At 47.2% G+C, this 15137-nt stretch overlaps 1 protein-coding gene across 1 annotated transcript; it reads left to right on the top strand.

Annotated features, from left to right (window-relative positions):
- Positions 1–13408: 13408 nt before the first annotated feature.
- On the top strand, positions 13409–14870 carry LOC111145258 (adrenoceptor beta 1). Its single transcript, XM_022500056.1, has one exon. It carries the CDS (start codon positions 13409–13411, stop codon positions 14807–14809), a length of 1401 nt encoding a protein of 466 aa, XP_022355764.1. The 3' UTR covers positions 14810–14870.
- Positions 14871–15137: the final 267 nt, after the last annotated feature.

Raw genomic sequence — 15137 nt, forward strand, 5'->3', positions numbered from 1 at the left:
TGTTGGTCACAGGGAGAAATTGGAAGAAAATTCTGAAAGTGTTGAAAGGGCATGACTGTTGACTATGTAGGAAGTTGAGAGGCAGACCTGACATGGTAACAGTGGAAGAGAGGAAACGCTGAACAGGCAGAATTTGGTAACTTGTGGGGAACTGGCCCTATGCATTCATGGAAAACATCCTTACAAATAATAAAGTTTTTATAAAAGCTAAACACAGAAAACATTCACATGGTATTATGCATAGTATTCACTTAAGATTTTCTTACAGCAATTGAATTTGGATTTTAGTTTCCAAAAAATGAAAGTGTTTCAAAGCAGGAAAAAAATAAAATGAGGCTTTATTTTAAAATGGTCAAGAGCTCTGGCCTTGGAGTCCCACAGCTGGGCTGGAAGTCCCCCTCTGCCATTTACAGCTGTGAAACTTTGGGCAAATCACCCACTACTCTGAGCCTCAGTTTCCCCCCTTACGACACAAACATAATACCAGACAAGGCCATTACCAGAAGTAAATGACACATCGCAAAGGACACCCTTAGAATAGTGTCTGGAGTTTAGTCACTGGCTCTGACCAGTCCCTAGTGACATCTGTCACTCATCATCAGGGAAATGAAAATCAGAACCACAAAGAGATATCCCCTCACACCTGCTAGGTTGGCTCTGATAAAAAAGACAAGTGATGACAAATGTTGGTGAGGACACGGAGAAAAGGGAACCCTGGCACTATGTTGGTGGGAATGGAAATTGGCGGAGCCATTATGGAAAAAAAGCATGGAGGTTCCTCACAACATTAAAAATAGAACTACTGTGTAGTGTAGCAATCCCACTTGTGGGTACATATCCAAAAGAATTGAAATCAGGATCTCAAATAGATACCTGTACTCTCATGTTCACTGCAACATTTCTCACAATAGCCAAGACACAGAAACAAGTTAAATGTCTTTTGACAGATGGAGAGATAAAGAAAATGTGGTAGATAGATACAATGGAATATTATTCAGCCATGAAAAAGAAGGAAATCCTGCTGTTTGTGACAATACAAATCTGGAAGGCATTATGCTCAGTGAAACTAGCTAGACAGAGAAAGTCAAATACTGTGGAATCTGAAGCAAAACAAAACGACAACAAAATTTCTTAGAGACAGAGAAGAGGAATGTTGACACTGCAAAATAGGAAAGACTTACCTATGCTAACTATTCCAGGTGATAGATGCACTATTTTGATCTTGGTGATCATTACACAACCTATATGTATATCAAATCATCACATCGTATACTTTGAATATATATACATGTATTTGTCGATTATTCCTCAATAAAGTTGGAAGGACGGAAGGGAGGGAGTTTAGGAGGGATGGGTGGGAAACTCCTAAGGTAAACTTCTAAGACAGGGTCCAAGTCTTTCATACAGACTTACTATCCTACATCCCATGGCAAGTGGGTTTTTACAGCTGTATATTACCATTAATACTGTGGCAATTATACTTCCATCAACAAAAATATAAAGACTCTTTGGCACTCAGAAGTGTCAGCAGACGTTTTGCATGGCCACAGGTGATGTTTTCAATAAAGAGAAACAGAAACAGGAAAAAGAAAGAGAAAGAGAATGCAACATAGATCTGTTTCTGTTACATTGCTTTGGAAAAGAACGCATATGCCCTATGATTCTATTCTCAGTTTTTAATTTTGGTTGTTTGGTTTGGTGCTTTCTGACGGATGCTGCTAACTTTACGAAATTTCCAAAGAAAGTTCTCTGTAATGGGTTCTGAAGGAAATTGAGAGGAAAATAAACCAAAATGAAGTATGGAAACACAGCTTGGGAGTTCAGAAAGACTATTTGTTCATCATAAATTCAGTTAAAAATATAGTTGCCCAAACAGATGACTGAATAATACTCAGATGCACAGATTCGAGCTTTTCTTTAAGTGCCATCTTACACAAGATGCTTCTACTGAACTAATCTCGTCATTACAAACACTCGGATGTGACATTTTAAAAAATACTGTTTCGTACACATCTAAATTCATGCTGTTTACATAGCGCGCACGTAACAGATTCATCTGTAAGGAGGAGTTGGCGTCCCTGCAACACAGAATGCCGCACTGTGTTAGAGAGATCCTCGGATTGTCAGACTCAGGCGTCGGGTTCCAGACTCAGTTCCTGCCGCAGATGCGCCCAGGACAGCTGTGAGCCATTTCTGAACATGAAATGGCAAGACAAATGCTCAGCTTGAGTTCTTGGACCTTAATCAGGTGGGGCTTTTTTGGGTTTCGTGTTGTGGGCGTAAAGCCAGGTTCACTTGGTCCATGGCCACGCACAGGTTAAAATATTATCAGCTCCGTCATCAGTGTCCACAAAGGACGATTAGCTATACCACTTAAGGGTAGATAAAATTAGAACATTCATGAGCTTCAGTTTCCATCATAAATCTAAGCTGATATACCAAAGGGAGTTATTTCTTAGTCAAACCCCTGCTTGCCAATCGTTTAGGATCAGAATCACCCTCTCAATCAAAATCATTACTTCAAGGTCATAAAAATCCTGGTAGTCAATGGATTCTAACTGAGTGAGGACCTGAGTTTCTCTTGCCTCAAAGGCCAGCTCTGTTCCTCAGTCATAAATGTTCGTTGTGTCTCTCCTACCCAGTTATTTGCTGTCTGTTACCCTAATTCTGGTTCAGGAAAAATAACACCCCTGCTGCAGCTGTGGAGAACAATTGTTTGTCTGTTCACACAATGTCAAAACCACCTGCTGAAAAGTGGTCCACACAACCAGCTGAATGGATTGGCCGACTTTCCCCCCTGAAATGGGAATTATTAACATATCCCCGAATTTTTCTATTTCACTTGCAAGACAATAGTTGAGTTTCTTGGTGTGTAATGCAAACCATAAAAGAGCAGGGCCTTTAACCCCACCTGGAAGCACACAGTGAACAGGGATGTGCCTCGCATGTATCCTTCCCCCTCCACGTGAAGACCCAGGCTACTTACTCGGCACACATGGGAACTTGATCTGTCCACATTCAGCTGTGGGCACTCATGACTCTGTGGCCGGCTGTAATCCTACAACAAAGGTCACTGTTCTCACCAGGGTCTGGATGCCGCTTAATCAGGAGCCATCTCTAGTGTGAACTATGAGAAGTCATTCTGATGCCCTCTGTCCTAGAAGACATAATAGAACATTCTGGAACACAGGTGACTAGAGATTGTGCATAAGGCATCAAACTTTCTTACATACAAGTAGCATCTTGCTCTGGGTTGAATGTGTCCCCCCAGAACCCCCAAACCCTCAGAATGTGACCCTATTTGGATCTCCAAATGTGATCTTTACAGAGGTAATGAAGATAAAGTGAGGTCATTACGGTGGGTCTGATTAATAGGACAGGTGTACTTATCGGAAGGAGAAATTTGGACACAGATAGGCACAGAGGAAAGATGGCAACTACCAGCCAAAGGGAGAGACCTGGGACAGATCTCCTCACAGCCCCCAGAAGAAACTGACTGGCACTTCGATTTTAGACTTCTAGCAGTCTAATTCACGCCTCATGGTTCCAGCATCACTGGAGAATGAAATAGTCCATATAAATTCATTTTCTAGGTAACAGAAGTGTTCTGGAAAATACAAAGTTTGGAAATTTTCCTACTACTATCTCTTAATAAAGATATTTCTACAATGCACATTCTGTTTCACTGAGGATGACTAAAAAACACCATCTAAACCTTTTTTTTTTTTTAAAGATTTTTATTTATTTGACAGAGAGAGAGAGAGAGAGAGAGCAAGCACAAGCAAGGGGAATGGCAGGCAGGGGAGAAGCAGTCTCCCACTCAGCAAGGAGCCTGATGTGGGGCTCGATCCCAGGACCCTGAGATGATGACTTTAGCCAAAGCCAGCAGCTTAACCAACTGAGCCACCCAGGCGCCCCCATCTAAACTTTTCTTAATGATGTGGGGTCATCAGTGGCTGTGGGTACAGAACACTGTCTTTGCAGTCCACAGCATCCCTCATTTCCCTGTGTTCTAATAGAAAAGTTCCCGAATGTCCTCTTTGCCCCCTACACCAGCCTTACTCCTTCGCTCCAATATGTTTCTTCTAGTCTGCTTTGAAAGATCAGAAACAAGGAAAATTAGGCATTGAAACTGTTTCTGAAATAAAACTAATAGTTCCAAGTTAGGGTCTAAGAGTCTCCTAGGGGTCGAACCTCAGAGACTTGGAAAAACTTCTTTTGTTGCCTACTTCTTTACCCTCCGTTCTCAGGGGATCAGGTGGTGAGACCCCTTGTACTCAAGGGAATTGAAGGACTGTGCTAAATGGACACAAAGTGGGTCACAAGAGAAGCTTCTGGCCTCCTTGAGGTCTTAAGAATTTACCCCATAAAAAGCAGCATCTTGGATCAATTATATCTGGGGAAACAGGCTCCTCTATCAAGAGCCCAGTGAGGCTTTCTTTTGTCATTGTTGTTTCTACACTTGAAATATGGTTATACCATAGGATGGAACTCTCTGGAATGACCTTTCCATGATGCAAAATTAGTTTAGGAAATTCTAATTCCCCAAGCGGAACGATAATCAGATTAAATGACCACAAAGGAATAAACTTGTGTTTGAAACCAAAAGAGTACTGACCAAATTAGATTCTTTACTACATCCTCTCGCTTTTAAAAAAGAACACATTTACTCAGTTATTCAATTTCCACTGATTGGAAGCTGCCTTCTTTGCCACCCTTGGTTTCGCACAGAATGAAGATTTTTCTGCTTTATGCCATGATCTGTAGGGATGCTGGTGGTGCCAGGGGGAGAAAAGAAAACGTTGAAGTTATTAAGTATGTACGATAAGCAAAGCGCTATGACAAATGCATCTATGCCCTATCTTACTGACACCTCAGCGCCCAAGTAGGTGGGATATTATTAATCCCATTTAACAGATGACGAAACAGGGACCTGAGGTGTTCAAACAACTTGTTCTGAGTCACCCAGCTACTGAGTGCTAGAACCTGGATTTTAACCCAGGTGGTCTAACTCCAGAGCCTGCATTCTTAATCATTATGGTATAGAGAGAGGTAAATGTCAAAACTAATCATGAAAATGAGTGTAATCTTGCTTCAATGCCCTATTTTAAAATGATGTAATAAAAAAGCATATAAAACAAAACTGCAGAGGCCAGAAATATTTTCAAAATCTGCCATTAAGACTGGCTATTCTATAAAATACTGATTATTATTTTTTGCAAGGCTAATCATGGGCTTTTAACTTGCTTAAGAAACTGTTTGTATTCGAGGCACCTCCCAGATGAGGACTTATGAAAACCATACACATGAATATATATGTGTGGGATTTTTATAAGCCGAGACCATATTGTTATCCGCAAGAGAGAGCTATGAAAAGGCATATAGTCTCTATTAATTAGTCATGGGGGGGTGTGAAACAGACTGCAGACTGCAGAGTATTTGGAGAGAGGAAAGGTAGGGAGTAGGATGGAAATGGTGACAAGTCGGAGTCAGACATTTTCAGAGTAAGAAAAAAAATATTTTCAGAACTAATGCCAATACCATATTAGGGCCTCTCCCCGGCATTTCAGAGAACCTCGCAGCTCAGTGTGTCTATGACTACCTGGTTTGGAAAAGGTATTAGGACGTAGAATGGCAAAGCCAGTAGAGCTTGGTTTTTCATTTTTCTGTTCCAAACTCCCAAGCAGCTTTATTTAGACTCTTAAATAAAATCCCCAAGGCTGTCACAACTTTTGAGCCTTTCATTCTCAGTAAGAGTCTTCTGTGAAATCTTTTTCCAGTTAGAGATTAAAAAGCAAACAAAACAAAAACACCAAATTGCTTAATTGTTTGGCTTTTCTTTGGTGTTCTTTTTGTCTTCAGAGTTAGCATTCATGCGGCACTTTTGGAAATTCAAACTGAAATGTACCAACAATAAGAATTTCATTTGTGTGGCTAAATATGATTATTCTTGTAAATCTCTTATGCTTAAGCTGACTGGACAACACAAATAAACATTGCATGATAGAATCTCTTCCCTTGTTCATGGCTTTGTATTCAAAAAATTACTCCACGACCCGCTCCAGACCCCAAATATATCATGCAATTGAATTACGCTGACAAGTCGTCAGAGGTGAGCCAAAATCTATTAAGGATGCAGGTTCTGGTAATTGAAGATTAGCTCAGGAGGCAGGAAAGTCAAGAACTCCCTTTTCCTTTTCTTGAAAACTTAAGCACGTCTCTCTCTTTATGCTTCAGTTTCTCCATATTAAAATGGGGAGGGAAAAAAATCCCATCATTTCTCCACCAGTGTAAAAAGTAACTTCTATTTCAAAGGGGCCTGTTAAGAAGGTCATTGCCCCCTCAGCATTTAATTAGGGGATAATGCTCTGGAGACAGAAATCTGTCATGAGATAAAGGTCTTTAGCAGGTTTTATTCAAGGAGCTGCAAAGCTGAGACACTGTGGAAAATAAATGTCACGTCCAAGGGTTGATATTTATTTTCAAAGCAAGAAGACTGGCCATACTGGTTGTCAAAACCCAAGTAACAGCAATACTGTCTTACTGGATTCAGCCTCAGCCCTTGCAAGGCAAGGGACCTGCCATGCCTCTCTGTGTTGAGTGGGTCTGGGTGGGCTTTTATATAGTACATAAGTAATGGGTAAGTTAACTAGAAAAACTATACAAACTATACACTATATAATAGTCTATACAAACTATACACCATATAATAGTGTATATAAACTATACACTATGCATCAAAACTATACACTGTACAACAAAGCTATACACTAGCTTCCACAAGAAGTGGAAGAACATGTGAAAGAAGATCCTTGTTTGGGGTCTCAAAGTAACGGGTGAAAAAGAAAGAAATGTAAATGATTTGGTCTATCACCTGGAGGGAGGCAGAGCCGACAACGAGCTTCTTCCACTGGTTCCCCTTGGCAATTCCGTTCAGTTGGATGACCCAGATGCCATGTTCCACGGATGAACGGAAAACACAATGTCTTCTTATATCTGGGACAATCTACTGCATATAAGCTTTTAAAGTGCTTTCTCTATTCCACGGGGATTTATGAAGTATCAGCTACATGGCCGGCATAAATGGGAGCTAAAATGTTTATTTGACAGACAGAGATCACAAGTAGGCAGAGAGGCAGGCAGAGAGAGAGGAGGATGCAGGCTCCCCGCTGAGCAGAGAGCCCGATGCGGGGTTCAATCCCAGGACCTTGGGATCATGATCTGAGCCTAAGGTAGGGGCTTAACCCACTGAGCCACCCACGTGCCCCCAGTAGCTAAAATGTTTAAAAGGCATCATTCCTACCCTTCAGAAACTTAAAACAAGGTCATGCAGGGATTCTTTTTGTTACAAACTCCTCAGCTGGTGACGACATAATTGTTTTATCTGGAAGATGGTAAAACTCTGCTAGAATAAAGCCTAGACTTTTCAATCATTAGCACAGCTTGCTGTCACCACAAGCTCTGGACTTGGGTCCATTGAAGGATGACTCCTGGCTAAATAAATGCTATTCATGTGTAGCCATGAGATTCCTACTGCCATAAGCACTTAAATGTAAGCTATCAGCTGGCCAGAGATCCATTTTTATTCATTATATAGCTGAATAAGAACAAAATTTTTAGAGTTGGCTCTGGTTTTATATTGCATTGCCTTCCTTCCCACCCCCACCAAGTTACTAGTCATGGTCCTAAGTAGTTGACTCTAGGGGAAAAAAATCCTTTACAGCTAATATTTCACAGCTGAAATACTTTAAAGGAATTTATTTCAGAGACTCAAATAAACAAATACTTAAAAAAGAATAGGGCTCATACTAAGGAAGGACACAAAAAAAGGGGGAAACTTTTTAAAAAAGATATGCCAAAGGTAAAAAGCATTTAAAAATAGTCCTCTGTTATCCAGCCTCTGAGTCATATTAATATCGGGTGTGAGAGAAGAGTTCAGCTGATAAAAGAGAAGCTTGTTTAAGTGAATGGACTTCTCATACGAGCAAATTCTGACCCCTTTCGTGCTTTGAAAGGTCATGAGGATTGGGTAAGACTGAACTTGCTGCAAATATATGGTGCTGGATGTAACTTCAAGAACCCTTCACGTTCATTCGCTCATTTAATCCGTGCACAATCGTGCGAGGGGACGAATGGTCTGTCCGTTTTAAAGACAAAGCCACTGCGGAAGGTCAAACCGAAAAGTGACAAAGCCAGGACACAAACCTGGATCTTCTGCCTCCCAGGTCTGAATGCTTTCCAATACATCCAGATTTTGAAAAATATTGTTACTGGCTCTAGCATTGTTCAATGTAGTCATGAGACACACCAGGAAGAGGAGATGGCAAAAAGGGAGGAAGTGGGAGAGAGGAAAGCTTTTGAATTTTCCAAATAGTCTAGGCTTTGCCCTGATTACACACTGTCCTCATTCTTATCACAGTGGATGGAGTTGCTTGTCCCTGTGTAAATTGTGGCTGCAAAACCGGTATGTGACCTTAAGTGCCAGCCACAGGTGCAGGTTGTGCTCTGGTTAATTACCCTGAGTGACAGTTTCAGCAGTAGCATCGCCTTATGGGAAGAGCTGTGTGTCTTTCCTCTGAAGCAGCCACTTGAGCTCTGATTAACAAACCCCGCCACTCATGATCAGCCTCAAGGCAAATTTTGCTAACTTACTGATTTGATACACTTCTTGGGGCTTTACTTGGAAATCCCCCCAATTCCTTTGGCCCACATTCCAGCAGTTGTCTGGTTAGGTTATTCATTATTATTTTTATCTCATTTTCTAGCAAAATCAACTCAAGAGTGGAAATGTGTTGGCCAAGCTCACGGCTTGCAACTATAGGTGGTCATAATTACTATTAATCACTGCTCTAGAGAATGTGAATTCAATCTAGAACTTGAAACAAGATTCAAGTCATCAGCTAGCTATTCTCCCAGAGCAGAAATGCCTGGATATGTAGAATCACAAATGAAGGCTAAGGGAAAAGGTGATTCACCTTAAATATTTATGAAGATTAGGTCGTGCTTTTTATTGATGTGGACTTGTGTGACCCGCTTGGAAAACCTATTACCTATGTCCGACTTTATTCATTACTGAGTAGGTATGATATAAATTTATCTCATGAGCCTACCCTGTATTTACAAAGTATTTTGGAGTACTCCCATGAAAAAATGGACTGGACTACAGGAATATGAAATATTACTATAAATTCTAAGCATGAGGGAAGATTGTAACTCCCAAAAACAATTGTTTCTCATACTGGTAAATAATGAGATTTTAACAAATAAACAGGAAATATATATGACTCAAAGCTTTATGTTAAGTAAATGTTAATAAAGGTAAGCTAAAGTTAAGTAAATATTAATAAACAGGAGAGATACAAATATGTACAGGATCCTGGCTCTCAGAAAGCTTACGCTCCATCTGACAACAAAAAAGAAAAACATATAAAAATAAAGTAACAAGGGGCGCCTGGGTGGCCCAGTGGGTTAAAGCCTCTGCTTGCAGCTCAGGTCATGATCCCAGGATCCTGGGATCGAGCCCCACATCGGGCTCTCTGCTCGGTGGGAAGCCTGCTTCCTCCTCTCTCTCTCTCTGCCTGCCTCTCTGCCTACTTGTGATCTCTGTCAAATAAATAAATAAAATCTTTTTAAAAAATTAAGTAACAATATAAGAGGTGTCAAAGGCAGATATTGTTAATTACCTTGTGAAATGCAATTAGCAAAGTGACTACTGTAGGCAGAAGATGGAGAGATCATTTCCAGAAACAGTGGGCAGGGATAATTGTAAAATAAAAAACTTATCAACCAAATCTTGACGGCTGAATCCACTGAAACAGAAATGGAAGAGGGGATTCTTAGTGGAAAGAACCCAATGGGAAAGAGAACAGACAAAAAAAAAAAAAAAAAAAGGAAGAGTATCGATCCAAAAAAGGAAAAAGAACGCAGAACTGCAAGTTAGGGTGACAAGGACAGTTCTACAACAAGACAGTGCTGGGAAGGCCATTTGGAACTGGACCTTGAATGCCAGGTTGAGGAGTGAAGGTTTCTGAACACAAAAGCATCTTGCTTCAAAGCAGCGTTTTAGAAATATTAATTTGACGATGGGGTGCCAGGTTAAATGGAGCTGGAAGATTTGGAGGCTGGGAGGTCAAAGAGAAACCATGGCAAGTGCCAGCACAGAAGTATCGCGGTGTGATAGAAAAGGGAGGTGGGGGTGGGAACTATGGAGGAAGAAGCCCCTCCCTCTCCGTGCGCTTATTAGCCTTTGTTGTTGGAGCTTTCTGTTGTTTCATAAAGTACTGTCAAATCTGTGGGTTCCAAAGAACTGATTCATTTTGACAGCTTCCAGGAAGGAACTGGGGAAATGGCGGACTTAACTAATTTTGAACGGCAACACAGAACACCTGTATGAGTGGATATGGTGACCCTTTTCTTAACCTATATCCTCATGTAGGGACCAAAAAGCGTATCTCAAAAGGATCCCCTCAAAAGTGTCATGACATGTAGGATTTAAAGGAGATCTGAAAACATTTTATTTTAAAAGAAAGCTAACTCAAGTTGAACACGGGCTATTCCACACTTTTCCATAAATACATGTAGAAGAAAGCTCCAAGAATGCCAGAGTCCCCTTTATACCTGAAGCCCTGTGTTGGAACTCCTGATAAAATAACCTTCTGGTTTGGAATATTTGTGATTTAAGGTATTTATTATCCAGAAATTTGGGGGAGTTTGATGTACCTCTGATTGAGCAGGGGAAAAAGTTTCAGGAGAGTTTTGTGACAATTCTAATCCCTTGCCCTGGTGCCTGGTACGTTTATACACATACTTATGTACAAATGCGCGTATCTATACATAATGTCCACAGATACACAGACATGTATACTTGTGGTAATGTTATTGGCGTCCCCGCCTCTGCACCGAACCTCTGCAACCACATTCTGGTTTTATCGCTCACAGCAACGCAACCCCTTGGCCCATGATGGGCACTCAGGCTTGGCACACACTCTTCCAGTAACACCTCTTGACAGAAAGATGGCGCAGGAGAGAAAGCCTCCTCCCCACATTCCCTACACCTCACTCCATGGCCCAGCACTCGGAACCCCTTTCCTGGGCCGTGTCAAATTCAACTCTTTCCAGCCCCTTGGCTATTTTGAGTCTGCCTCTTGAGGGCGGCAACAGAAGGAAGCCTGAAGGGGAGACAAGTTTGCAGTGACAGGTAATGGAGCCTCTTGGGAGCTTACGCTAAACTCGGGGTGCAGTCCCTGTTCCTCCCCCTCTTTCTAGCCTCCCCTCTCTCCTCTCCTTGCTCCCCCTTCTCAGCCTCCCCTAAGTTGGCAGAACTAGGCTGACAAGTCTTGGCGCAGGGGTGAATAAACAAATCACCCACACCCACTCCCACCGGCCTTGTAACACCGATTGATCATCCAGTTTGGGCCTGAAGCAAATTTTATGTTTGGATTTCAGTAAGGGAAGGTGGTTAACACTGCTCAGCTTTATAAACTGAATAAGCCTTGCTTTTAGCTCTTGACTTGGGTAGCTGTGACAATCCGTCTCTCTCCGCAAGGTAAAAATATGGGTTTGGTCCAGATGTCGATGCTCCCCCCAGACCCTATTCATTTTATTCCGATGCGAGAAAAGCATGTGAGCGGTGCATAACGTTTTCGTGCACCCTTACATGGGTAATTAGAAGCTGTTTACTTCTCCAGGATTCCTTTAAATGCTTTTCATTTTCAAGGCTGAGCTGAGGACGTCACCATGGCCCGATTAGAGAGGGGGCTTGCAGTCCCGTGGCTGTTCCCTACATAGAATCCGCCCACAGCCGGGCTAACAACTCGCCAATTTCACACGGATTCATTCGCCAACTCAAAAACCACTGATGGAACTCGAAATGCTATAGGATATTCATCCTCTTGAGCATTTACATATTTTCTCCTCTCATCCCTCCAAAACTAACCCTAGGGTTTTCCGAATCTGGAAACTTGGGCAAAAGGAGAAAGCAACCGAGCAGCCCCAGGACTGAAATATCAGCTCATTACGTCAATCAAAACTAACAGTACCTTTTTGTTTGTATTGACCCAGCTCAAAATATAAAATCATGTGAGTAATAAAACACAGAATACAGGTGCTGTAACTGAATGTGAAAAGTCTGGGACGTAATTAAATGTGTTCTTTGTTCTTGGCGGTGTCATTTGCTCTACGTTAACATTTGTGTTTCCTTAAGCCTCTCTTTAGACTCTCCACACGCGCTGTTGCATCATACTCACATATTCATTAGCCGGGGCTGAGGAGTGTGTGATTTTCCACCTGGTCCTCAGCGTTAGCTGTCAGATGCACAACCCTTCGCTTCCTTTCCGCGTCTACTGCACCGGAACAACAGAAGCTCCTTGCGAGAGCGCCCAGAGAGCGTTCTGTGACAGCTAGGGGCTTGCTCCGGCAAGGCGCAGGGCGCTCTGCTGGAAAGTTTCCTCTAAGCACTAACACCCGCCTCCGATCCCCCGAGCTGGCAGGGCGCAGGCTGGCTGGGTCCCCTCTTGATGGGGGAAGGGTTTTACACACACTCTGCAGGGCTGTGAGATCCGAGAAACCACCTCACCGCCAAACTCCTCCAGCCCCGGCGGACAGACTGTCCAAGCCGCTCGGGGCGCGGGGAGAACGCCGAGGTCCCCTCCCCGCTAAGGGGAGCGCGCGCTCTGCTCCGCAGGGAACCTGGCACAGGAGGTAGAGGGAACTGAGGGGGCGGGGGCGCCAGGAGGGAGCCCAGCGCGGGAGGCAAAAAGGGCGCGGGAGGGAGCGGACTGCGGGAGAGAGCGGGGGCCACAGGGGGCTGCGGAGACGCGGGTGGCAGCCGGGCGCAGTAGTGCGGTAGGGGACACAGGGCCCTGGAACCGGCGGGCGCTGCAAGGGGCGCGCCTGCAAGAACCGGCGGGCGCGGGGGCGGCACTCGTGCGGCGATCTGCCCCGGACTCCCCGGAGCAGCTGAACGGCCGGTGGGAGGGGGGCGGGGGTGTGGGGAGCTGGGATTGGGAGGGGGTGTGGGGGGAACTAGATAGGGGCGTGCCTTTGCCCGGATTGGCTGCAGGAGCCTGACGCGAGGTCCCGGGGGTTGGCTCGGGGGAGTGGGAGCGGGGTGGGGTGGGTGCTGGGTGCCGGGGCCGCGGGCTTAGCGCGCTCAGAACCATGCTGAGGTCCCGGCGGCTGTTCCAGCAGCGGCAGCGGCTCCAGCAGCAGCGGCGGCGGCGGCGGCGGCGACAGCGCACGGCTCGGGCGGGGAAGGCGCCCGGCGCCCATGCCTCCGGCACCGCACAGCGGCTGCCCTGACCTGGCCGCGACCTCCCTCCGCGCGCCCCGCCGCCCCGGGCCCCTGGGGTGTTCCCCCACCACGGCCCAACCCCGCCACACCCCCCGCCCCCGGCCTCCGCAGCTCGGCATGGGCGCGGGGGCGCTCGCCCTGGGCGCCTCCGAGCCCTGCAACCTGTCGTCGGCCGCGCCGTTCCCCGACGGCGCGGCCACGGCGGCGCGGCTGCTGGTGCCCGCGTCGCCGTCCGCCTCGCCGCTGACCCCGACCAGCGAGGGCCCCGCGCCGCTGTCGCAGCAGTGGACGGCGGGCATAGGCCTGCTGATGGCGCTCATCGTGCTGCTCATCGTGGCGGGCAACGTGCTGGTGATCGTGGCCATCGCCAAGACGCCGCGGCTGCAGACGCTCACCAACCTCTTCATCATGTCCCTGGCCAGCGCCGACCTCGTCATGGGGCTGCTGGTGGTGCCGTTCGGGGCCACCATCGTCATGCGGGGCCGCTGGGAGTACGGCTCCTTCTTCTGCGAGCTCTGGACCTCGGTGGACGTGCTGTGCGTGACGGCCAGCATCGAGACCCTGTGTGTCATCGCCCTGGACCGCTACCTCGCCATCACGTCGCCCTTCCGCTACCAGAGCCTGCTGACCCGCGCGCGGGCGCGGGCCCTCGTGTGCACCGTGTGGGCCATCTCGGCCCTGGTGTCCTTCCTGCCCATTCTCATGCACTGGTGGCGGGCCGAGGGCGACGAGGCGCGACGCTGCTACAACGACCCCAAGTGCTGCGATTTCGTCACCAACCGGGCCTACGCCATCGCCTCGTCCGTCGTCTCCTTCTACGTGCCCCTGTGCATCATGGCCTTCGTGTACCTGCGGGTGTTCCGCGAGGCCCAGAAGCAGGTGAAGAAGATCGACAGCTGCGAGCGCCGCTTCCTCAGCGGCCCGGCGCGGCCGCCCGCGCCCGCGCCGGGCTCCCCGCGCCCCGCCGCCGCCGCCACCAGCCCGCTGGCCAACGGGCGCGTCAGCAAGCGGCGGCCGTCGCGCCTCGTGGCCCTGCGCGAGCAGAAGGCGCTCAAGACGCTGGGCATCATCATGGGCGTGTTCACGCTCTGCTGGCTGCCCTTCTTCCTGGCCAACGTGGTCAAGGCCTTCCACCGCGACCTGGTGCCCGACCGCCTCTTCGTCTTCTTCAACTGGCTGGGCTACGCCAACTCGGCCTTCAACCCCATCATCTACTGCCGCAGCCCCGACTTCCGCAAGGCCTTCCAGCGCCTGCTGTGCTGCGCGCGCCGCGCCGCCCGCGGGAGCCACGCGGCCGCCGGAGACCGGCCGCGCGCCTCGGGCTGCCTGCCGCGGGTCCGGCCGCCGCCGTCGCCCGGGGCCGCTTCGGACGACGACGACGACGACGACGTCGGGGCCGCGCCGCCCGCGCGCCTGCTGGAGCCCTGGGCCGGCTGCAACGGCGGGGCGGCGGCGGACAGCGACTCGAGCCTGGACGAGCCGGGCCGCCCCGCGGGCGCCTCAGAATCCAAGGTGTAGCGCCCGGCGCCCGCTGGCTGCACCCCGCGCGCCCCGGGAGCAAGAACGCCCAGGCGCCCCTGATGGCTTCCCGGGGGGGGGGGGGGGGGGGGTGGGAGGCGGGAAACGATCTGTGTTTACTCAAGACCCAGAGCAGGTGAACTCGAAGCCCGCAAACCTCGTCTGATTGATCCAAGCCAAACACAAAAGCCACGGACCGTTGCACAGAAAGGAAAGTTTGGGGAGGGCTGGGAGAGTGGCTTGTGGATTTGTCTTGGGTTCTTTTTTTCTGTGTGTGCTTCGGCCTTCTTTGGTGTGTGCGTGTGATGCATCTTCAGTTTTTTAGGGT

The sequence above is a fragment of the Enhydra lutris genome, unplaced genomic scaffold, assembly GCF_002288905.1.
Source record: "Enhydra lutris kenyoni isolate GAN:26980312 unplaced genomic scaffold, ASM228890v2 scaffoldscaffold12, whole genome shotgun sequence".
Taxonomy (NCBI): domain Eukaryota; kingdom Metazoa; phylum Chordata; class Mammalia; order Carnivora; family Mustelidae; genus Enhydra; species Enhydra lutris.